Source organism: Melospiza melodia, chromosome 5 (genome assembly GCF_035770615.1).
Source record: "Melospiza melodia melodia isolate bMelMel2 chromosome 5, bMelMel2.pri, whole genome shotgun sequence".
Taxonomy (NCBI): Eukaryota; Metazoa; Chordata; class Aves; order Passeriformes; family Passerellidae; genus Melospiza; species Melospiza melodia.
Genome location: NC_086198.1, coordinates 96,900,908 through 96,926,454, shown reverse-complemented (window position 1 = coordinate 96,926,454; position 25,547 = coordinate 96,900,908). Strand labels below are relative to the sequence as shown.

The following is a 25,547-nucleotide window of genomic DNA, read 5'->3' as shown; positions in this document are numbered from 1 at the left end:
GTGCTTTGTGTGGCCACTCCAAGTGCTGCAGCCTGGTTCTGTGCTTGGCGTGGCTTTATTGAGCTCTCCCGGCGGAGGCAGGCTGTGCTGTGCGGGTGTGCTCTCCGAGCAGCCCCGGAGAGGGGCAGAGCCCTGTCCCCAGTGGGGACACAGTGGCTGCTGCTGGGGCGTGTGGCGGTGCCGGCCAGCAGGAGCAGCCTTCCCGCGCTGGCCCTGCTGTGTTGTGCTGCCAGGGAGCCTGTCCGTGCGCCTGGCAGCGTGCTGTCCTCTTTGCCCCACTGGGGCAGAAAAACAGGCACTGAGGCGCAAGGAGACATCCCAGGGGCTGCTGGGTGGGCAGCACTGCTGTGTTTGCTCCACACTGAAATTATTGTTGCATAATGCCAGTGCCAGTGAATGTTCTATTAATAATACTGATTGCTTGAAGTTTCAAAGCCCTCAAGACTTTGTTGGAATCCCTTATAGTGGCTGCATGTTTCTGTTGTGCATTTGTAGAATTTAATTTTGACCTGTGTGCTACATGCTGGGAATGTTTTTAGTTTTTCTGCTGCACACAGCCTGCTTCCTAGGAATGCCTGACCTGTGCTGCAAGGCCTAGGAAACCAGCTTTGCAACCCTTATGGCTGCTGCCCTTTGGAACAAATAAGAACCCTATGAGCTCATATTTTACATGAGTTTTCTGCTTTGCTCTACAGGAAAATTTCTTAATCTGACGCAACAGCAAAACTTTTGAATATTTGTGCTGCTGTTTGGGTAAAAACTTTTATGAGCCAAGAGATTAAGATGAATATATTGCTGCTATCAAGTGCATTTCTGAGAATTTAATCTGCATGAAGTACCCAAAGCCTTGCTTCCCTCAGAGTTCAAGGAACCAGCAATGCCTTCATTCTGTCCCTTGTCATGCTGCAGAGGCCACCAGTGTTGTGTCACATGCTAAAAGCAGAATATCAATGTAAACTCAAAGAGGTAATTTGAGGTTTGGGGGAGTTTTTGAGTGGGTAACAGCTGCAGCTTGAAACTCATCTCTGAAACAAGGTGCTTGCAGCAGCTGCTTATGATTTCTCTCTCCCTCTAACAGCAGCCTGGCCTGGCAGAATGTACTTGTGACCAAAAAGAAAAATCTGTGTGTTTAATGAGGGTGAAACTTGGCAACCACGTCCCAGAAAAGCACTGCCAGGAGTTGTGAGCCACTTTTCAGATAGCTTAATGCAGTTAATGATCAGTTGTTTCTTTCCAGATAGTAACCTCCTTTGTGTGAAACACATTGCCCCTTACATTAAAACAATCTGCTCTCTTCTGTGAAGACAACATATATAGTGTTACATCAGCCCAAGACTGTCCTTAGTCAGCAGGTTTGATTTCCAGAACGTGATTAGGAGGATTGCTGCACAGTAAATATTCTGAGTGATCCTAACTCATGTTTCAGTTTAGGCTCTGTGGATTCTTTTAAATGGGCAAGGAAGAGGGAGCTGGATAAAAGAATGCTCTTGCCTAAGCAAGGGAACAAGCTAGAAAAACAGATGCTGCTAAAAATAGTTTATTACCAAGGTCTAAATATGGCTCTGTGATTCCCCCCTTATAAATAATGCAGCTGTAAGTCCTGCTAGGTATCAATAAGTATTGAATTAACTCCAAACTGCTGAGTGTTACAGAACCTTTTGGCAGCTTTCCAAGCTTGGTGTTGCCCTTCATTCTGAGGATCAACATTTAATTCCTTAACAGGGGAAACCTGAAGAATTGATCCTCTTTGAATGGCAACATAGACACAGGGAGCTTGAATGAGTGGCTCCAGGCTCAGGCATCCCATTGCAATGGAAGGGGAGCTGTGCTTGATGAGTTTCTGCTAGGTCACAGCCAGGATGAATCTCCTCCTTTCTTTTCTGCAACGCATGAACAATCAAAGGCTCCTTTTTTATCTATTGTTGCCATGGAGGGTGTCCATTTAAAGTTCAAATTCCAGCAGGCTTGGGAAGAAGGAAAGGAGATGGGAGTAGGCTGGGCTGGGAGATGATAGGCAAGCATCAAAAGTGAGCTGAAGACAAGCCAGCACTTTGTGCTGTGACAGGACGGAGCAAGCTGGGGGTGCTTGGTTCTGAATGGATGCCTGGAAGTGTTTTGGAGCAGTGAATGAAACGCTGCTGAGGTGGCAGGCACAGAGAGCAGCTGGCGTTTTGCTTTCTTTGCCTCGGCACAGTGGCTCTCAATGTGAAATTAGGCCCAAAATGGCATTTAATGAAGTGAGCCCTTGTGCTGGAGGTTCCCTGTGCTCAGACAGTGAGGGAGTGTAAGCCCTGAGGAGAGTGAAGAAAGGAAATCTCATTAAGGATGGAGGTTTTCCCCCTCTTTAGTGAATGGATTCTGTAACAAATGTCCTGCAGATCCCCAGAGCTGCTCATCACGGAGCTGCTTTGCCATACCTGCAGTCAGCTCTGCATGGATGTTCATGGTACTTTCCTGTAAGCAACGTGCTGAGAAGAAGAGGAAGGCAGCTCAGTATCTGCTGCAGAGTTGCTTTTCCTTCTTTGCAAGTTCCTGTGTGTACAATAAGTATTTGTTGCTGAAAGAGCTAATGAGTACCAGACCAGCTGCATTTGACATTATGAGAAAATAAAGGGGCCATCTATTCACTCCCATGCCAGGTTTCAGCCAGCTGTGGATATTTCATTTTTAATTATTACTTATCCCATCAGAAAATTGGATTATGCTAAAATTATTGGTGATGTTGTTTGGAAAACAATGCAATACTGAGTTAAGAGCTATGGCTCAGTGTTAAATATAGGGTACTTATAGTTAATGTGCCTAAGCTGCACCAGAGGGTTTAAAGAGAGGTGAGAGCACTTTTCTCAGGTTTTACCATCTGGGTTTTGGCAGGTGGCAGAGGATTAAGTTATTTTTTTTCCCCCGTGCTCTAAATGGCAAGAGATGATGGCTAGCAGAAGTGTTGAGTAGTGTTTCATCATCGATATGGGAACTTTTTCCAGATTTTTTGGCAACAAATGAAATCCCTGTGCAATTTCTAAAATGTATTAGAAAAGAAGTTGTACATCTTGGAATTTAAGTCAGGTTAATTCAGGGAGAGGGCTCTTTAAATATTCTATATTGTTGTAATGACATGTTAATCAAATTAATAGATTAGTACATTGTTGTGGTACTTGAATGCAAGGACTTAACTCCGAAACTAGATTGTTCTTCCATACTCTGTTATCTGTTGTGAAGCTTCCCTTGCTTTTTGACAGTCACTGTCTGACTCGATGCATCATCATCTAAAAGAGACCTTAAACCAAGTTGATCCATCTGAGGCTTTTCTCTGCAGAGGAGTTTCTTAAAATCCCTTGGAAAAGTTTCAAACCCAGCTGTCCCTTGGTCTTTTGCTAGACTTGCATTGCACTGATCAATTCCTGCTGCATGCATGCGCTGGTGCATAGGTGTGATAAAAGCAGAACAGATATCTCAATCCTGTGAAAATGAACTGATGGGCATTTCTCTGCATCACTTAGTGATGTCAGCTTTTGCACGAGGATGGGAAATATTGACTTGTTTACATGTTTTTTCAAGTACATAAAAATTGAAGGGAGGTTTGTTCTGTCCTGAAGTTGCTGTTAGATGCAGCTTCTAATGGGATATAGTTAATAAGGCATGTTTTCTGCATAAGTGATCTGGAAGGTGATGGTTTAGTGTTGAGGTGAGCTGCAGATAATCTAATAGCTCATCTGTTTCTATATTTGAAAGTACTCATTTGTTTTTATTCTGATGTGCTTTGCAATAAAGCTTAAGTATTAGCAGAAAAGGAGTTTTAAATAGATGAGACTTGTGATGAGTTTCCTGATTTCAGTTTTCATTGTATTAGTAACCATGTGACTAACACTCAAAAGGAATGCTAGGAAGTTTGCAAGCTGGGATAGCATAAACAGATCCTCATCTCTAAAACAAAGCACATGTAGTAATTGAATGTACAGTTTTTTTGAATGTTGCAGCTTTCATGCAAACTCTGAGTTTACTACACAACAGAGGAAAACTGAGGCCGTGCAGTGAGAGGTTGAGCTCAGTTTTAGTGTTACCTCAGTGTTTTGGGAATGTGAGTGTTGACTCTGCCTTACGCAAGTTGTGTATACTTTGCTTCTCCTCTGACTTGGCATGATGTGTTTTAAAACAAGTATTGCACTGAAGGATAAAGGACCACATATATGGTTTCCTGATTTAAAAAAAACATACTGAGCATCAACTGCTGACATGCTGTCAGCTTTGGTATTTGAGCCAATAAACAACTTGTCTGAATTTTATTTAGCAAATAGAAGTTTTGGTACAAGTTGCCTGAGTATTAAAAATATATAACAGTCTTGTCACTTAATATCAGGATCACTTCCTGAACCATATTATTTCAAAAAAGTTCAAATAGTCCAACATCAGATACTGAGCTAGAAAAATGCAGTCCTTGCACCATTCGCATTCAGTCTCTGGTACTAATTCTTAAGCAAACTCATTGTGTTCAATTTAACTTGTCCCTGGCAATAATTAGTGGTCAAGGTCCACCTACAGTTTGAATTAATACTCCTGGAAGAATTTATTGTTAAATTGTGGGTTTTGCATTGAGCTGAGCAAGAGATTGATAGCAGCACTTGTGCTTTGTCTGTGTGTCCCTCTGTGCATTCGCACAGCAAGATCTTAGGGCTTTGTTTGGGAAAATTGGTTTGAGGAAGGGGAACTGTTCCCAAGCTGATGGGGTAGTTTTCCCCTTTTTTCTCCATGCCCCTCCCCTGGCAGAAGTGAACTTTATGGCCCAATTATGGAATCCCTTAAAATGCTGGTTATGATGGGGCTCCAGCATAACGCAATAACATAGGTGAGTGTGACATCTGTCAGTAACTAATGAGGGAGCATTGCAATCAGGATTTAGGGTTTACGTCTCTAATTTCTCCTAAGTCTGACCCATCACATCAACTTCATATTGGACCTGAGGAGAAAAATGAAGTTAAAAGAGAGCATGAGGGAATTTGAAGAGAAGTTGGTGTGTGGATGCACGCTGCAGCAATTGGTGCATATGTGATTCAGTTGTTAAAGTAATTGTTTGCAGCTCATAGCAAAGTCATGAAGGAATAAGACCTTGGCTAAACTTCTCAGGAATAGAACTTCTCTATAAAAATAGATGACACATAAATGGCAGGAAATGAAGCCAATATGGTCATGTTTTGAAGCCACAAGGGTCAAATCCTGTCCTGTGTTACTCCAGTGCATAATCAGTCAACTTAAACCTTGTTGCTTGAGAGCAGAGTTTGGCATGGCAAAGAAAACTTTGAAATGTCACTTTTTATTTGGAGTTTTGTGGAAGCACAGGTAGAGCTCTTTCTCTTCTTGTCTAAATGTGCCTAGTTAGAAACTGAGAAACTTATTAAAACTCCTGGGGTTAGAGGTAACTTTTTTGTTTTTGTTGTTTCAGAGCTGATTGTAGTCTGTTAATTCTTCTGTCAGAGGAATAATACATCAGAAGGCTTTGACTACCCAGGGTGGCCTTTGTTTTTGGATCCTGAATGCTGAACACTGAGAGATGGTGCTGCAAGCAATCACAGTCCTGTTAAGCAGTTTTCTTGTGCTGCTCCTTTTGTGCCTGTGTTTCTGTTTGGGGATGTGTGTGTAGCTCATGTTAATGATGTGTGTGTGTGCCTTCTTATTTCCCAGTCTGAAATGTGGAAAAATAGATGCATCTTTCATCTGTATTAATTAGATTTGGTTTAACTAAGTATTTTATCATATTACTACAGAAAATGGTAATACACAGTTTAAGTTGTTTCTTGCTTCTGCAGCCTGTTTTCTTTCTGAAAGGAAAGGTAATAGTTCTTGAATAGGAAACAAGGGAACAACTCTGGCAAAGCATGAATCACTTCTGCTGGGAGAGCATGTGCTTGCATTGTTTCCCTCTGTGTCCTTCTACAAAACCAGATGTGTTTATCATCCCTGTGAGCACACAAGTGGTGCAGCTGTTTGTTCATCACACCATTGCTCATTAGTGCTGTTGGCTGATTGGATTTGCCAGACCAAAGCCTCTTGAGCTTATGCAGCTCAAGCGCAGTAAGGCCCAATTCCATATTGTCCAGCTCTTCAGTCTGTCCATCGGGTAAATAAATTCACTATCCATAACAGAGATGCGCTTAGGGTCAAGCAGTGAGCAGTAAAAACCTGGGTAAAGGTGTGCAGAGACAGTGGTTTACCTTAGGGCAGAAGAGTTTCTGTGGTGCTGCAGAGACCCCTGACTGCAGCTGTTGCTGAAGCAAGACCAGAGCAAGAACCTTTCCCTGCTCTTTCAGTGCCCTTTGGAATAACTTTTGGAATAACTTTTCCTGTGGTGCTTCTTTGCCTTTGAAGAAAGCTCTGTTTTAATGCATGGGTGCATTTCAGATGAACACTGCTGCTGTATCCAGGAATTGTCCTGTTTGGGTTAAACCTGCTCCTCCCTGGCCAAGCCTTGTGCTGTAGTGTGCACTGAACAAAGCAATGGCCCTGTGTTCCACTTTGGCACTGTATTTGTCATTGGTCACTTCAGAGGAGTTAAATCCTCTGTGTGAGCCCCTCTGTTGTAGCTAATGGCATAATTCATAGCATCTGTAGGTGCCTGCTGGACTGCTCCTAAGAATAGCTGAAACTTTCTCTGCTTAATTACATGCAGGTGAAATAGGTAGGCCTGATGTTTGTAGAGTGCAATTCCACATTCTCACTTCAATAAAAGCTTGCATGATTTATACTCAGGGAAGGTAAAAGGTTGCAGTTCACAAATCCACTGAATTAGAAAATCTAACATCTTGATTAAAACTCCGTACTGTAAAGTTTTAAAAATGTGGTTTAATGTTGGTTTGGGCTTTATAAAAAGGAAAATTGCTATATATGTTCACCCTCGCCATGTTAACACTAGTGTTGAATCATATTCTTGACTGGATTACATTAAGTACTGCATTAACTTGCTTAGCTTTCAATTTGCCTTTAAAAACAAACAGAAGTTAACCCCTGAGATGAATGGTCCTGAACTTGTAGAAGCTGCTGAACCCCAGCACAAAGTTTCCTGCACTAAATTTCCCCATCTGACCAAAATTTAATTTTTAAAGTTGCAGTAGTAGTTTGGCTGCTTAAATTCAGTTTTTAAACAATTTTAGGCTGACAAACTTTTCTTTAATCTGCTTAAATTCCTTAGTTTATATTACTTGATGTTGAGACTTCCCTGAGTGCATGTAATCCATGGGAGGGGTGAGCTGGTAGCTCTGAGGGGGCTGGGGATGCTCTCAGTTTTCAGATCATCTTTGCAAACCACTGAAAGGAAAAGATGCTTTGTTGGAGGGCATATTTAGAGTGTGAAATTTACTGTTGTATGTGCAGTGCCCACGATGGATGGTGTTCAGGTCTGAGTTTGGGCAGGGGGCAGTGGGTACTGGGTGCTGTTTGCAATCCCGGAGGTGTTTGGGACCTGCCGTGCCTCCAGCGTGGCTGTCTGCGCTGGGTGTGATAGCAGTGATGCCAGCTGGGTCCTGCAGCTTTCCTGCTGGGGAGTGGCTGCTTTGCAGCTCTGGGGGCTGCAGTGCCTCAGTGTGGGATCCCCTCTCCAGCTGGGGCCCTGTGTGGGTGCAGGGAGGGAACTGCACCCCGATTTCCCCTCCCGCCCCCCAGGCTTGGTGCATTTTATCATTTTGCACTTGGAGACTTTAACTGTTCCAGTGGTTTCTCTCAGTTTACACAATGAGCAGCCTTGTATTCTGGCATATCTGAGCATAATTAGGTAATTCACCATTTCACTTAAATATTTATTCACTTAAATATTTCTTTAAGACATACTACTCTTTTTTGACTAATAGCACTGAATAGAAAGCCAAATTAAATCACAGGTCCTTGCAGCTTATAAACAAAACTTATAAGGACACTGTGGTGCAATTTAGAATATGAGCATAAATATCTAGGCCAATAAATAGATCAACTTTCATGGTAGACTACACCAGAAAGCTGCACACTTAAATCTAGAACAGTCTGGCTAGTGGGAGATGAAAGCCTGTTACATCGTGATGCTGTTCAGCATCTGATGTGAAAGGAGTTGATGGCAGTTTCCTTCCCTCCCTGGGCACCTACATCTAAAAAAATTGAAGTCATCTTTGAAGATAGAGCAGAGACAAAGCACTGAACAGTTGTCATTTCAAGTCATAGCCACATTGCTGTGTGCTGCTGTCAGCTTGTACTGAGTTTTAACTGGGTCTTTGGCATTGCAAATAGAGTTTTACCTTATTTGACTACAAGAATTGCAGCAGTAATTCTTTCTGTGCTGGGAGAATGGTTATTATAGTTCAGTGTCTATTTACATGGCAGAATGTTAGAGGCTGTTTGCTCTTTCTCATTCATATTCACTATTCCAGTTCTTTTCTGATCACTAGCTGTAGATGATGACATAAACATTGCCTTTTTCATATATAAAGTACATGTCAGATTTCCAGGAAAATGAGGGATAACTGCAGAGCTTAAAAAAAAAAAAGGAACAGCATCTTTGGTTCCCAAATCAATTTGAACAGAGACTTGATTTTGCCCATGAAGGTGTCAGGAATTTTCTTGGGATTTGATGGTTTCCACATAATACATAAATAAGTACAGAAGAAATGGTTTTGTTCACTATTTGTTTTTTTAACCTGGTGCAAGAAAATTAATTATGGGTCTTTTGATTTACTTCAAATGCATAACTTAAAAATCTGCAGTGGTTTTGGTTCTGAAGTCTTTTCCTAGACACTTGAATTATAAAATATAATTTATTTCTACACCTTTTAATTTCTTGTTTGAACAGGGGGAGATTTTTCCCACTTAAGGGTTTAACTTCTAGTGCATTAGCAAGCCTCAGGCACATAACATCATGGAGAATACTATATTGTTTTCCTCCTGTCAGCACCACTTTGTACCAGTGAAGCAGCATTTCTACTCAGCTGCAAGTTTCTTGAAAGCAAAGGTTATCTGCAAACACTGGGGTGTTCACAAAATGCTCAGTGCAGTTCAAGACAGAAAAGTCAGAGTCAAATGTCAAGAGATTTATTCTACAGAAAGATTATTAGTTGTTACATAAACACAGCATTTTTATTACTGTTTTTCACTTCATGCATAGTAGAGGATGCAGGGATTAGGAGTGTGATGGGATATTTTTTAATCTGTACAACAAGTTGACATTTCTAATTGTTTACAGTAGACTCTGTACATATCTCCAACTTGAATTGTCACAGGTGAAGGTACTAATGTGCCTGAAGTGAAAATTCAGTTTTCAGTTTTCACATCAGTGTGTGGTGGGTGTGATGTCAGCCAGGTGATGGTTTGTTCTTTGTGATGGAGCCCTGCTCAGCACCAGGCTTTTGTGTCAGTTCTGACAAAGTCCTTCCTTAAGCCTCCCCCTTAGCTTCACTTCATGGTATCTCTTTAAAAAAAAAAAAATTGTTCCCTGGTTGTGTTTTGTTGTTGCTGAGACTCAGCTGTGACCTCCTTGGGGACAGGTCTGAGACACAAATGCATTGTGCTGTTTGTGGTGCTTCTGATTTGAGCTTTAGCTATGGGTTACCATCAGTAAAGGCATTTTTGGAGCCAGTCTCACTAATCTACAGGAAACCTAATTCAAGGAAGTGAAGTAAGGACCCATGAAGCTCTCAAAGGGAGAAGTGCAGCCCATCTGACTTGCCCCATCTCCATCAAGCGGCTAGATACAGGGAAGGAACAAAAAAGCCACATGTTGCTCCATGCTTGGCTTCTGCTACTTCAGCTCTTGGATTAGATGCTGATGCTCTGGGAAGTTCCAGAATCTCCTCCTCATGAGGACCACTGCACCATGCATGTGTTTCATATTGCTGGTAGAGAGGCCTCAGCAGTGGAGAAGTGCTGTGTGCCAGTGCGAGAGCAGCATCTCCTGTGCCACTGCAGGCAGAGGGCTCGGGATGGGACAGGCAGCAAACCAAATAACCAGTCTGATGAATTCCCTCTCTGCCCAGGCCTGTGCCATCGGGGTAGCTGGTGCTGAGAAGGCAGCAGGATGGGCTGAGGGCTCCTCTGCTCCTCAGGGAGTGCCAGCTGCTGCAGCTGCCCCTCCGCGGAGCAGCTGGATCCTCACCCACTCAAAGCCAAGGGTGGACTGGGGGAGAAGCATGAGAACTGCTGCTCCCATTATACACTAGGTTTTCATGCTCATAAATGTCTTATTTTTTCCCTTGACTACTGTAGCAAATGCTCTAGTTTTGTTACTAAAACAAAAACAACCTTTTTATTGCTTTTTATATTTGGAAAGTGATGTATTATGGGTTTCTGAAGTGAAGGTTTAATAAAGAGTACAGACATTAGCTTCCTTTCAGGCTGCTCTGGGCCTTTCTTGTTTGCTTTGTATGGCAAGGGTCTAGAGAGATTTCTTTTATTTTCTTCTCCACCATTGTTTTTGGTACAAAGTTGGGGTTTTTTCCTTAATATTCAGACATTTTATCGCCTCACTTCTTTTAAAACTCTGAGGGTTTTTTTTTTCCTTTTTTTCCATCACACAAAAGAATGCTTCTAGCTGATTGAGTTCTATCCATTGCCAACTGTGGACTCTTTTGTCTTGCTAGTCCAGCATCCTTTATGAAACGAGGACCATTGAGCAAGTACTCGCAGGCTCCCCACTGAGCACAATTGTTCTTGAAAGGTGTGGTACTGTACCAGTGCAGCATGGAAAGCTGCAGTTCAGAGGGCCTGAATGCATTGCAATTCCTACCTTTTGCTTTGTGAAAGGAGCTGGATTGTGCTGCGAGATAATAAATCCACCTATTTTTAGTTTGGTGAGGTTGTGACAAGTGGGTGAACAAAGAACCAGTTGAATGCACTTGCTGTTGTGTTGAAACCAGCTAAAAGTTCCCATTCAAGTGGTTTCAGCACAGTACAGCTAACAGGCAATTTTCCATTTATGTACACAAACCTTCTAGAAGGACAGCTGTGTGGTTGGATTAATTTCTTGCAGTAAATTGAATAAAAGATATTTTGAAGGGGGACTGAGGAATTCCTTTCTAAGACAGTGAAAGCAGAACTTTCAAAGCTTCTCTTTATTTGGTTCCTTTTCTTCCCAGTTCCTACTATAAGTTTAAAGAACTGAAAATATTGTCTCTGTATGGAGATAGAACACATCTTTTGTTTTTCAAAGCAGTGAGATAGACTTAAGATTAAAATATACTTTAATGTTTTTTACTTTAAAAATACACTGGTTTGCTTTTAAATAGATAGGAGAGAAATTTGTACCTGTTAGTCATAGAGAGAAACTCAAATGTTTCTACTTGAATAAAATATAAGTGAGCTATATGGAAGCATTTTGAAAGCAGGAATGAATATTATACTGAAGCTGTTTTCACAGGAGAGTGAAATTTGAAAATACAAATATTTTTGATGATGCAAGGTTGTTTATCTTACTGGTGTTAGTCACATGCAAAACTGGATAAGGGCTTTAACCATGGCTAACAAAGACTTTGAATTCCTCCTGGCAGAACTATGACTAGCAGTATTTTTTTCCTGAGGGCTCATCTTCAGATGCAGGCCTTGGAGTTACATAAATCAGCTGCTAGATGAGGTCTTGTTTGTCTGTTCAAACAAATTAGGTTATCCCTTATTGCTCTTTCTGCCTGGAAATGTGTCACTTGTTAACCAGCCATCTAATGTGTGTTGTGAGATATGGAAGCTGAGTGGGGGAAGAGCAGATCAAACCTCTGATCAGTGGAGAAATGTGTTGCACTGGTGTGTTAAATGTGGTGCAGGCTCAGGGAATGCTGCTGCAGTGCCTTTGCTGTGGAGGGGCACCAGTGATGGGGCCACCATCCCATTCTCCCATCCCAGTGCATCCCATTATCCCATCCCTGCCCATCCCATCCCGCCTGTGCTGTGACTGAGCTCCAGCCCTCGAGTGCTCTGCTTTGCACCTTGACCTGAGCTTTCCCTCCATGAGCTTTCCGTGCAGATTGGGTGTAGGGATGTCCAAGGAACCCTGACCTTGCAGCATGGCAGTGGGATTGTCTGCAAGGTGTTCCACATGTTACATCAGCCTAAGGGATCAGGCTAGTCCTCTCCCCCTGGTGAGCTTTCCTTGTTTAACCAGCTGTTTACAGACAAGGCTAATTCAAATTTCTTCTGAAATTGTGAAATTTTGTTTAAAAAAATACCCAAAGATGCTGGTAAGCCCCCTTATGTGGGTGCTGGTGTGCATTGGTGGAGCAGGAACCATTACACTCATGTCTGGAAGAGCATCTGGAATACAGCATACTAGGAATGTTGCAATGCTCCCATTTCAAATAAACAAATATGAAATACTTAAGAAATGACAAATTGGGGGAGGAAGCTGGAAATGGGTGTGAAAGTTGGTCCTGTTCCCTGTGGATCTCCTTGTAATACAATGATTGCTGTCTGTGAGGCTGGAGTCACTTAACCAGTGAGAGACTGAAAATGAGTGTGACATTATTCTGTCTTGCACCACTTCTCGGAGGAGCCCTGGCTGTTTCACCCTCCTCTCACTGAGTGCTTGCATGAGGCACAATTTGGAAGGTTTTCACTTGTTAAAGTTTAAGTTCTGCTCTCTGTATATTTGTTTTTTTCTTTAATGCTCTCCCTGGATTCTAGCCAAGGATCCCTTACAGCTCCATGAGGAGCTTGGGTATTTTCCTTTATCTCTGGTACAGAGGTAGCACATTTACTGAGTGTTTCTTTTCTTTTGCCATTGTACAAATAAGGATGAGTGCCCCTCTAGTTTTAATGTCCTTTGAATTGAAACAGAATTGCTCCTGAGCTCCTGTTCAGACCGTACCCAGCTGAAAGACTAACCAAGCAAGATGCTCCCAGTAGAGGCTTGGGTTTCTTCTGTTTGAGATTACCCAAATGTGCCAGTTGTCCTGGCAGTCTCTGAGGGGACGCCTGAGGGCTCATTGTCTGCAGAGGAAATGAATTGTTGACCAGGCTGCAAGGCAGCTGTCTGACCTAAATGCTGGTGTCACCAAATGCTCTGCTCTGGACTTGCCAGAAACCCAATACAGCAAACTGGGTGGGTGTCTCTCTTTCCTCATGTAGTTGAACCAAGGGTAGGTTTTTGGCTCTTCTTGCATAAAAAAGGGGACTGTTTTTCTCACAGATGGGAATCTAGGCAAAATATCCATGCAAAGCCTGACTGTGGAGTAAGTAAATACCATTCTTCCTCTTCCTTCATGCCTCTCATTTCGAGGATTACTTTAAACACGTGGCACTCTTGAGTACATACACTCAAACCATTCAAGAATGTCAAGAATTTATTCTGTTCCTCCTGTCCAGTCATGTTCAGTATAGTCATGGTTTCTCTCTTTTTTTTTTTAATTGCAGACTTTAAAAAATTCCAAAAGTCTTTGCTCCCTTGACTATGAAGATGACGACGATGACACGCAAATGAAGACGATCGTGTCCTCGCCCTGTGACTCCAGCGACCTGGTGAGCGCGGTGACGCCCGGCTGCAGCCCGGCGCAGGAGCGGCGCCGCGGGCCGTGCCAGGGCGGGCCGTGCCAGGGCGGCTGCCAGGGCGGGCAGTGCCCGGGCCAGAGCGACGAGGACACGAGCGACTGCGAGAGCCACGAGGAGGGCATCTTCCCCCTGGACTGCGGGGACTTGGACCTGGAGCAGATCGAGAACAACTGAGACTCCTGCAAGCCGGGTGCTGGAATCAGCATTGTTCTAAATTAAAGCGATAGAGGATTACCTTTGCCATGCATAATCCATGTCCCTGAATCTCTGTATTGCCTATCTTTGGGGCTGTGTTAGAAGAAATGTTTCAGGTGGGGGAAAAACGTGAACCATTGTTACCTGTTTAGTCTCTATTGGTCAATATGTGGATGACAACAACAACAACAAAAAATGTAGGAGGTTAAATGTTATTTTGAACATTAAGGAATAATTTTGATTAAAAATTTCCTAACAAATATTTTGCATTTTTATGGCTTTTACAGTTCTGGAGAAAAAGCATCTCTATTTTGAAACGAATTTTCAGAAGGGCATTCTATAAAACTAAATCTGTCTACAGTGATTCTGGTGCGGGTCTATGTTGCTTTTGTTAAAGAGCTTAATGTGAAAAGTGAATTGCGTAATGAAATTGGTAATAAACCGTCAGATAGAACTCTTAAATATCTGGTTGACAACTGGTCCAAAATATTTAACTGCCATCTTTGACAGCGCCTGGTTAAAAAACAACTTCATAACATGTACAAATGTTCTTTTCATACATTCAGGACTTTTTTGATCAAAATATGGTAGTGACCTTAAAGGTTAACATTTTTCATTATTTTACTACTTGAATTGTTTTCTAGCCTGAAGCAATGCTAATTTAGGTGGGCCAAAACTGCAAGTAGCTGCCCACCTACTTGGTCATTATGTTTTCTGTGTTTCAAAAGAATGTACAACAAGAGCACTTGAACTTTTAGACAGGGACTTCGTAATGATCAATTCCCCAGGAGGTGATCCCTTCAGCAATACTAGAAGGAAAATAGTCCTTGAATTAAATAAAATGACATTTTGCTTTGCACTTGTGTGTCTGTTAATGGATTTTACTGGTGAAAAATGTGGTAAATTCTGTAATGGGGTATTTATGCCTGGAATTTGGTGGAGGGGAAGGGCAGATTTCTGGTCATCTGAAACAAAAGTGATGTCAGGTTTGTCTGGAGCTCTGTGAAATAACTCATGCTGGATCCCACAAGTGTCTTCATGATTACATACACTGGAATAATCTCAAATGTCATAATGCACTCATTGCAGACTATTGCAACACATACTTTTTAGTTCAGCTACAATAAGGAACTTCCTCGGTAAGGGGGAGATTAATCTCCAAATGGTTTAATGGGGTAGGAAACTCAGATAATGGCTTTTGAGTTTATCATGTTATTGTGCCCAAATGAGCCAACTCCTACTGGAACTTATGCCATAAAACCAAAATACAGCAACCAGCCAGCTAATGAAATATGATTAAAATATGAAGAAATTTCTTAAGGGATGTGTTGGAGTGTGTGGCAAGGTATGATACAGGATCCAGCTGTGAGGTTAGGGTCAGCCTTTGATCATAAAGGGATTGGCCCTTAATTACTGAACAAGTGCACATAACTCAGAATCTAAACAAAATTTTAAGATTCAGGGAGGTGCTCTAAACTTTTTTCTTTTACAGCTCCCATTGAAGTGGCAATGGTCTGTGCTGTTGATACTGGCATGTGTGCATAGTGAGGTGCAGGAACACTGCAGAGCCTTGTCAGGTTCTTGGTGTGTTCCTGCAAATTGTGTGGGAGCAGTGAAGCCTCTCTGGTGATGAAAATCATTCTCCTTTTTCTGGATGAGTAAATAAAGGAGTTGCTGTTGGAGCCAAGACTTGAGTTCCTTCAGGAGCTCCTGTTGGGAATGTCTCACCCTGCAGATGCTTGCTGTGGGGCAGCACAGAGCAGCCGTTTGGAATAATCCTGTGTGGTGGAGGATCACTGTTCTTGGTGCTTTTCCTCCAGAAACAGCGAGTGAGGTGCAGCCAGAACCTCACTGTAGATGGGAAAATGCTGCAGTGTGGTGAGGCTGTGGGTAAGGGAACAGCCCAGCTCACTCCTGGGCTGCAGAACTGCTTTTCCTCTCTCAGTGCTCTTAATTGAGCAATAGAGGTAAGTAAAAGTGAATCAGCTCTAATGCAGCATTGTAGCAAAGGCCAATGGTACAACTGGGATCACTTAAAAGCTAATTTACCTATTTGAAAGCGCTAGTTAAAAGTGTAATGGCATGGAATGAGAAAGCTAATGTGGCAATCCTTTTAGTTCTTCCTCCCCCAAGGAAGATAAGCTTCTGGAAGAAGTAAAAGAAGAAAATCCCTCAGAGGACACAGATAGAAGGAGGTTAAGATGTGCACTGTCAATGCAAAAATAACAAAAGCTGAAGCTATCAATAAGATGGTGATAAAGCAAAGGCAAGGGTAGACAACCAGATAATATTTGTTCTAGCTTTGAAATACAGCCTGCCTGTGGTGTTGATGAATTGCTTTTGTAGGTGTGCTGTTTTCAGTCCACACAAAGCCACATTCCTGCCCCGTCCTTGGAGCAGGAAGGGGTTTCCCAAGGGAAGTTATGGATCCATTTGCTCATGGTAACACAGGACTCAGTCTCCTGCTAAGCCAGCTGTTAAAACTCTAAATAGCCCTTTCATGGGAGCAAACAGAAAGGAGTGGATTTGGATACTGAAGAATGAATTTCATGACAGTAGGAAGTAGTAATTATCTAGTTTAGGCTTGTGTTAGTCGGTGACAGGAAAATAAGCAGTTGAACAGCTGTGCAGTGACACTGGCAAATGAAGAAATCTGCTGGGAGGAATCTGTGCACTTTGCAGATTCCAGTGTAATCCCCCATGAGAACCAGCAGCAAAAGGAATTGTTGGTTGAAATTTCCTTCAGATGGGGCAGAAGGTCCATGAGGTCAGAAGCCCCTCTCTAAAACAAAACCACAGATGATGAACACGGCCCCTTTGCTCTTGCTTATAGGATGGTGTGGAGGCTGTTGGGCAAACAGAGGATGGTTTGCAAGAAGGAAAAGTGGTTTCAGAGGCTGAGTTGTGCTTGGAGCAGCTGAGGGGGCTGTAAGCAGCTCTGCTCTGGGAGTGGTTTCCTTCCATCTTGCACCAGTGTCAGAACGGAAGGCTGTGTTGCATGGGGCTCAGGGAGTAGCTCTAGGTCACTTATCTTTCATTTTTATTACAACCTGGATAACAAAGTAGCATGCACGTTAAACCTACAGTCAACAGGAAACTGGACAGATGTGAAAGATAAGATAGCATTAAAATTCAAAATAATCTTGTAGAAATGGTTGCAGCAGGGAGGAGATGGTGAGGAAAGGCAAGATCCTTTTTAGCAAGGCACTAAATTTAGGCAGGGTAAAACAGCTGCACAAATTCAGAGTTGTGACAGCTTGCAAGCACTGTTTCAGATAAAGCTGGTCCTACTGGTGCTGGAAAAGCTTCAGGCTGGGGTTCACAAATGGTTCACAAAAGTGCATTTGGGGAAGATCCAAGATAATCCTGTACTTTAGAGGTGCAACTTGAGACACTGCACACAGGGCAGGAAGTGGCAGTGGGGAGTGGTGTGACTGAGACCTTGAAAATGTGGGAAAAGGCACTTGTGAGGACGCAGTGGAAGGACTGGGCTTGGAATCATATGGTAGATGGGGCTTGAATTGTAGCTAGGATGAGTGGCAGTTTCTTCTAAGGCTAAGTATAAAAAAAAAGGGTAGGGAGTCACTGAACAGATTGAACAGATGTGTGGGGAGCCCGCAGGAGCTGTTCCACAAATGGAGATCTGTTGAGAGCAAGCATCTGCCAGCAGCAATGGCTGTGCTGCAGCTTGCTTTGGGGCAGGGGACATGGCTGGCTGACTTTCCACGGTCCTTTTCCTCTGGATCCTGTCCTATTTTCTCTGGACCTGTGCAGTTTGCATCTCCAAGCAAACCTTGATGTTTCAAGGTAAATAGCTGCTGGAGGAAGAGCACCTGAAAATAAGGTGGGCAAGGAGAGCACTGGAGCAGAAAAGAAGGTGCTGCCATGCATGGAGTGGGATCTGTGGATCTTGCTCAGTGCTGACACTTAGAATATAGGCCTTTGTGGTGTAAAGTTGGGTTAAATCATCTCAGAAAAACATAAACATGTAATTTTGTGTGTGCAGGTCCATTCTGACAGGTGGTGCCTAGTGAATTTACCTTTGCTTTCAAATCACAGGTGAGGTTGCTGCTTACCTGTTGGTGTAGAAATGGCCTCTGCCATTCCTCTGGAAGCCCACAGGTTTGTTGGAAAGCCCTTAGTGGAGGTTGGCAGATGCCAGAATAATTTTTCTCAATCTGTTCAGTGTGTTTATTTTGCATTGTTTGTTTTCAAAAGTACCCAAGATCTGTGTGCTTGCAATTGGGCTGTCACAGCAGGGCTCATCCTTTCATTAGGAATCATCCAGTGCTGCTCAGCAGATCACCTGGGATGTTTCCTCATTAGAAGAGGTGGCACAGCTGTGCTGGTGGCATGTGTGACACGTGCTCCTCTTACCTGGACCTGGTCCAGGAGCTGCAGGCTGGCACTTCCACCACATCTCTGCACCTTTTCATCACCATTATAAAGGGATGAGCATCAAATAGTTGGGATCTGGGGCCCTGCTTGCTCATCCTTGGAACGCTTGTTAGTCTTGTTAGTTGTTTAAAGGCCACAAAATGCAGTTCCAGTGGAGCGTTGCTGCCATATGCTGAGCAGCCCAATCAGGTGTGTTTTCAAAATGAGTTTGGACATCAGTTGTTTTGGAGTTTGTGTGTAGCTAACATCATCCAGCTTGCTGCTCCCACCACCATCTGGCCATCACAACAGTCACTGGCATGCTGAAAGGCTGGGTATTTACCAGGAGGAAACGAGGCTGCTTTCACTCTCTGCAGCTTCTTGGACCCATCAGCAGCACTGCTTTTATGGATTTTTGTGGCTATAAAATGCCTTTGAGATCTACTCTGTGAGTGCTTTGAGCCAGGGAAGTATGGCATGAACTCCCTGGAAACAAGTCTAAAACTTCCTTAGAGCAGCATTTCATTTCTTAAACTCTTTAAAACCCAAACCATAAGTTTAAATGTTTCACGATGCTCAGTTTGGATGAAGAGCTGTGGTCTCCTCATTCAGGTAAGCTGTGTGATGTGAGCAGTGATGTGAATTGGAAGTGAGGGCTATCCTGTAGAGGACTCAAAACTTGTGTCCCACTTTCCCAAACTGACTTGGCTGAACTCCCTGCAGCAGCATGGAGTGAGGATGTATCCCAGAGCGCTCAGGTATGGCCTGGAATGGTGTTCAGCTGCCACAGCTCCACATTTTTTTGTTAGGTTTGGTTTTTTAAATTTTTTTCCTCTTTTTTTCTCTTCCTTGCTTCATCTCACAGCTACTGTCCATCAGGTGAGGCTTTGGGACACTGTCTGAACAGGCTTCTGGTAGTGTCAGAGCTCATGGTGAGGTGGGAACACCAAGGGAATGGTCACTGCTGCAGCCCTTGCCTGTGATTTTGCTGCATGACTCTGCTCTGCTCTCCCAGAGCTCTTTCCATGCCCTGAGATGTGTTCCCATGGAAAATGGAGCATGTTGTTACAGGAATGGACAATCTTGCATAATGCAGAAAGGTGCATGAGAGCAAACTGTGGGTCTGTAGGCAGCCTTGACTCTGCGGTTTGCTAATTCTGGGGGACTTTTCAATGTTCATCCACCTCTAGCACAGTTTTGAAAGCATTATGTGACATAAATCCTCCACTGAAACAAGACAGGAAGATATGCTAATTGTGCAGATTTGGTCATCAGCATTGTCATGACCTTCGTAAGTGCTCTGAGGAGCAGCTGAGGGAGCTGGAGAGACAAAGCCTGGAGACAAAGGGGCTGAAGAGAGACTTTGCACTCTCCAACTCCCTGAGAGGAGCTCTGAGCCAGGTGGGGACCACGCTCTTCTCCCAGCCAGCCATGAGAGGATGAGAGGACAGAGCCTCAAGCTGCTCCAGGGGAGGTTCAGCTTAGACATCAGGAAAAATTTATTCATAAAAGGAGTTGCTAAGGCTTGGAACAGACTGCCCAGGGAGGTGGTGGAGTCACTGTCCTGGAGGTGCCCAAGAAATGACTGCCCATGGCAGGCAGTGCTGTGTCCAGCTGACAAGGGGGTGCTTGGCCAGAGGGTTGCACTCAGTGGCCTTGGAGGTTTTCTCCAGCCCAAATGACCCTGTGTCACTCTGTGTCACATCAGAGTCAGTCCCTGTGCAAGCATACAGCCCAAGATTACTGAGTTTATTGTCAGACAGAATGGATCCACCAGAGAGGAAATAAGAGACATGTTTTGCAGATGTCTTCATAGCTTTTTGCTTGCCAAGAGAGCAATGTCCATGCCTAGGGAGCTCAGGATTTACTCTGGAATTTAGTCTGGCTATTACAAGATGATCTAGTTCTGGTTTTCCCCTCTGACTCACAAGCATCCCTAGTGCCTCCCCATCCCCATCACTCTGTTCTGTCCTCTGGACTGCTCAGTTACATCCATTATCCTCTCTCAGTTTGGAAAATTGTGTCCAGAGCTGGTTTGTTGGGTGGATTTGGGTATTGTGTGAGCTCCCTGGGCAGTGAGAGAGCTGGGACAGCAGGTGTGTGCCCATCCCATGGGAAATATTCAGAGAGCTGAGATGCTGAAATTTCCAGTCTCAAATAAGAGTTTGCACACTTCTGTGTTTCTATACCTTAAAGGTAAGATCAGAATTGGATGAAACTTTATAGGAATCACAAATGCTGATTTGTGACATGAGTGTTGTGATGATCACAGGAATGTGGGTCCCTATAGGTTCCAAGGCTTCTCATCTCAATGGTTGGTGGTTTGTTTTGGTTTTGGTGAACCAAACTGAACCAGTTTAGCTTTTTTCCAAAAAATGGAAGGAATTAATCCAAAGCAAATACCTGTCAAGGAAGAACTTCAGCCTGAACATTCTTAAGTCCATTGGAAACAACTCTAAAATCAGGATCTTGTAATAAAAATGTTGTTGGTCTGGGAGCTCCTCTCCACCATCTAGGGCATGGTGAGTGTGTCTGACTTGCCTGTCTGATGTGGATGTTCTGCTTTCAAATGTCATTATACTGGAATCTGTCTAGGCAGATGAGAAAATGGTGACAGAAACAAAGAGGGAAAACACACAAAATTCAACAGAAGTAGTAAAATTTCAATAGGAAAAAAGTCTAATGAAGACAGTCATAATTTAAACCAAAAGGGTTGTGGCACAATGTTTGAACTGCAACAAATGCAAGTTTTTCTACCCAGTATATTTTTGGTCTGAAACACACATTCATTCTAAAGGAAGGAATTTGTTTAAGTCAGCCTTACTCAGGGCTAGTGGGAATGGCTGGGATAGTTTGTAGGCACCAATTTCTTTGAGTTCTTGCCAAGAGAAGTTTCCTAAAACTATTGCCCTTGAGAAAAAGAATGTGAATTCAGCCCATAGGCAGGAAAGCACTGGGACTGTTAATTTTATTTGTGCATACACAAAGCTGTTGAGACCTTGAACTCCTGAAGACACCTGTATCTTGCACAGCTCGAGCTGTTCAGAATGGTAGCAGTGACTCTCAGGAAAAGAGCAACTTCAAAATGTACCTTTTTGTCTAATCTGTGTGGTGCTGTGTTTTCACAGATTCCAGTGTTCAGGGTTACACCTGTTCCTAAATCCACTTGCAAAGGGATGCATCCAAGCTCATTCCATGCTCCCAGCTCCCAGCGAGGGCTCTGTCCCAGCGGCTGTTTCCACCCTCCTCACTGAGGTGTTTGTATTCCCGAACAAATGAATTGCTGCAGAGCTCCGGGCACAGGAGATGCCGGCGTGGGGAAAAAGCCTGAATATGCAAACGGGGAGAGCCAGACACGGAGACAAAAGGGTGAAATAATCCATTTTGCCAATGGCCAGCTGCTGGGCTGCGGGCTGCCCGCTCCTCCGTGGACAGTCACGCAGATGGAGAGGGACGGGAGGCAGCTGGACCAGGCTGGGGCTGGAGCTGGGGTTTGTATCCTGAGCCTCCCCTCAGCCAGGCCGTTCCTGTGCTTTAGGATGAGCCTTGCCGTTTGCCTGCTCAGAGTTTCCCTCCAGCATGCCCCAAACTCCAGCTGTTTAGGGGAGGAATGCTGGATTCCCAGGGCTGGATTCCCTGCTTTGGTAGAGCAGTGAGTGGGTGACTCCCCCTGCTCCTCCCTCCCAGCCTCATCTCCTCCATGAAAAAGGTTTTTTTCTTTCATGAGAAAAGTTTTGTTTGAAACTGGGCACAGGGCTGTGAAAAATTGTGATGTTTCAGCAAACATCCACAGCGAGTTGGCTTGTCCTGTGTTGTTATTACCTGTGAGAAACAACCGCTCACTTTGAAAATTTAAAGAGGTTTATTAAATCTCAACAAAAATACAACAAAAGGACTACATAAGGAAAAAGCTGCAGTGCTGGGAACTGCCCCTTGTGGATACCACATGGCTGGTTCATCTTCAAGCTGGATGCTCAGTGTTTTATACTGCTGGGGGCTGCATCAGCCAGCCCTGGCCCTTCCCAAAGTCTGTCACTCAGCTCTTCTGTGCCATTTATCAGTGCAAACTGCCTTCTTGTACCTGGATTGGAGATCAGGGGTCACCATGCCTCACCCCCTGAGCACCCCCAAGCTTTTCCATTCCCACCTGCCCCAGGTAAGGGACACCTGTGCAGCCTCTTTGTACCTGTCCTGGACAGCCCAGGCTGTCTGATGGCAACAATACAGGGGAAAAGGGAACAGAGGACATCTAAACTACAATAACATAACCATACATCACTAAAGCTTTTATTACTATTCACACAATAGTTATCTTTTGATTGCGAGAGCCAATCATCTCATTACCCATCCATAACATTGCCCCTGTTTTAATCCCTCTGATCATGTGCTGAGGTTCCTGGGTGCTGTTCCCACGTCTCCTCCTTGCCCTGGTGTCAGATTTGCTCTGCAGTGAGGTGGGAAGCCCCAGGTTTGGGAGACAGCAGGGTGGGTGTGTTGTGCCATGTGAGCCCAGCTGCCATGGGGTGTGTGGGGTTCCAGATGGGGGCAGCTGCATCCCCCTGCTGGGCTGGGGAGCGGGGCCAGGCTGGACATCAGTGCTGGGACAAGGGCTGGGTGAGCCCGGCCAGGGAGCCGCAGCCCGGGCACCGGGCACCAGCCTGCACGGCTGTCCCGCTCCATGTCCCTGGTGAGCAGCTGTGCTCCGGCACCCTACAGCAGCACTGGGATGGGGCTGGTGCCCTTGGGCTGGGCTGAAGCGGGGCCAGGATCCCTCACAGACCCTTTACACAGGGCTGGGCCCTTCCCTTGTCCCTGCCTCGTGGCTCCCTGTCAGTCGCTGTGTTTCTCATCCCTTGACAAACACACCTCAGTGCCTGGGATCTCTCCCCACTGGAGCCATAACACAGAATCTCCCCAGAGCTGCAGCTGCCCCTCTCCCTTTGCCATTGCACGAGTGGCTGCACAGCACGCGCCCCTGCCGAATTGTTCCTGGAAAGCCCTCCCTGAGTCCAACAGTGGCATCAAAACCCCCCTCAGGCTTCAGTGGGTGGCAGGGGCGGCGATGCTCTGCGCTCAGCGCAGCCAGGGCAGCGGGCACAGGGGCGCAGGGAATTCAGCACCCTCCTTCTGGGCAGAGAAAATAGGATCAACAATTCACCTGGCTGAAGGCCAAGCACCGCTTCAGGTATTGAAATCCAGCCCTGTAAACTTTGAACTGCAATTTGGCGTGTAAATTGTTGGGTTCTTGAATGATAAATGGCATTGCTTGGAGAGGGGGAATCAGGAGGGACAGACAGACAGACAGTGGGGGCTCATGGGGGCTGGGGCAAAGATGCTCATCGTGGTGAGATGTCTGTGGGGAAGGAAGGTTGTATTGCAGGGGTCAGTATGTGGGTTTCCAAAGCCACAGGAAAAGGGTGAATCATAGACAGAAAGAATGGAAGAGTTCCACCTCTAAGGACATTGAGCCAGGTTTGAGCAGTGCAAGCCACAGACAATTTCCTGGATTTGGCAGCAATATCAGCTGCATCTATCAACACTTTCAGGTGTGTAGTGAACCTTGTTCTCCCACAGTCTTCCTATCATAAATATTAACTGCATGCATCTTTCAGATCCTTGCTCTGCCATGCTAAGGAGAAATCCAAGGAGTTGATGGAAAAGAATGAAGAAAAATCTCACCATCATCTGTAAAGGGTAGGTGCTTTCCCCAGAAACACCCTTTTTGACTTGTCAAAACCTTGTTTGAAGCCTGACTCATTCTCCATGTGTCACTTTCTCACCAGAAAGTTGGTGCTTCTACCAGTGATAATCCTTGCAAATACCTTTTACAGTCTAATTTTAATGCATTTTGTGAGTAGTCCATCTGAAAACACAACAGATTACTATGGAGATCATCCAGACTACTGGGAAAATTATGTGTCTTTACTGCCTGGTAGATTGCTGAAAGTAAGTTTTTAGTAAAAGGTCTTTTTAGATTTTAGTAAAAGTTTTTAGTAAAAGGTCTTTCAGAATCACAATTAGTTCCCTTTTTTAGTCTTTCCTTTGTAAGTGAAATGGAAGGTCTGATTAGTGGAGAAATCAGTAATTTCCCTAATGAGGTTAAGTGATTAGATGAAGGAAATTCATGACCACAGTATGTCCTGGCCTACAAGCTCCATGCAGCAGTCTGTGCTTTCCAGGCTGGGACCAATTCAGCCTCCTGGCCATCATTTGTGCTTTTGCAGCTGGGATAGAAATATGCTTATTTCACTGACCACAGGACTGTCAGGATGATTCTTGGCTGTCACACAAGGGAAGATCTCCTCCCAGAGGCTGTGCTTTCCTGGTTGTGCCTGCTTGGACACTGCAATGCCGGTGCACACAGTTTTCAGTATTTGCTTGTACACTCTGGGGCCGTGCACTGCTGACAGAGCCTGCAGCAGAGCTGGGGGCAGACCCAAGGCTGCTTCAGTCTCCCCTGAGAGCTGGTGCTCAGGGCTTTGAACACCCGACGTGTTCTCTGCCCTGGTTCTCCCAGCAGGACCCGCAGCGCCCTCGCCATCCTGGCTGCAGCCACTCTCTCGAACTGTAACTCAAAGCTTCCCTGATGGATTTTCTGCCCCGTTTTGTAGCCTGACTATTTTATTTTTTGATTTTCCCGCTCTGGCTGGAGGCTGGCAGGGTCTGTCTCCTTTCGGCCCGCTCAGCCCCAGCGGATTTCAGTAGGAGCAGTTTAACGAACGCCAGCCCTGGCCTCATTGTGCCGCATTGTTTTTGTGGGTGTCTGCACCTTTCAAACCGGCCCCAATTAGAAGAGCGGGGGAGAGAAGAGGGAGGGAAAAGAAAGGAAGCAAATAGAGGCAAAATGATTGGGTTTTCAGCAAATGCGCAGGCTGTTTTCAGACAGATGGAGCCCCGCCGTGGAGGGCTGTGCTGAGCCTGGCCCCGAGCAGGTGGGTATTTTGGAAACCAGGAGCGGCTCGTCCCGCTAATTCGCGGCCACGCGGCTCACACAGGACATATGTTGATTACAGCTCGCCTCAGCTCCTGCTGCTGCCGGCAGCAGAACGTGTCCACCCCTCCCCGCCGGCCTTTAAAGAGAAATTGCTGGAATAGAAACAAAGAGAAAAGTTACAGACACTTGTTGCGTTGGAGTGGGCAGGACAAATGAGGGTTCAGAGCCACCCAGGCACGATTTCACTGAAGTACTAATTGCCAAGTGCCTTTCATTAAGAGACCATCGTGGCTGTCCCAGCAGCATTTTGAACATATATGCAGATGGGCAGATGGCCGTTTGCTGTGGTAGAGGCAGACACATCTAGTGTTACAGATGGATTATCATGTTGATTCATTATGAAAAAGAAAAACTTATCTCACAACAGGGCACTCGTTGGAGCACAGTTCCTCCTTGAGCTTATGTTTCTTCTCAGAATTGCCAGCTTTTACTGCTTGAAACACAGTTTTCAATCAGCAAGGCTAGTGTTTTTCCTTCTGTGCAGCATAAAAGAAAAAGTTCAAGG

The 25,547-nt window shown here is 44.6% G+C and overlaps 1 protein-coding gene across 2 annotated transcripts in view; it reads left to right on the top strand.

Moving 5' to 3' along the window:
* The window catches only part of FAM53A (family with sequence similarity 53 member A), a 70,293-nt gene extending 55,763 nt beyond the window's left edge, over window positions 1–14,530 (top strand). For both annotated transcript variants that reach the window (XM_063157955.1, XM_063157954.1), the window contains exon 5: window positions 13,342–14,530. In XM_063157955.1, the coding sequence (XP_063014025.1) occupies window positions 13,342–13,650 (309 nt within the window). In that variant the 3' untranslated portion in view covers window positions 13,651–14,530. The remainder of the gene's footprint in view (window positions 1–13,341) is intronic.
* Window positions 14,531–25,547: the final 11,017 nt, after the last annotated feature.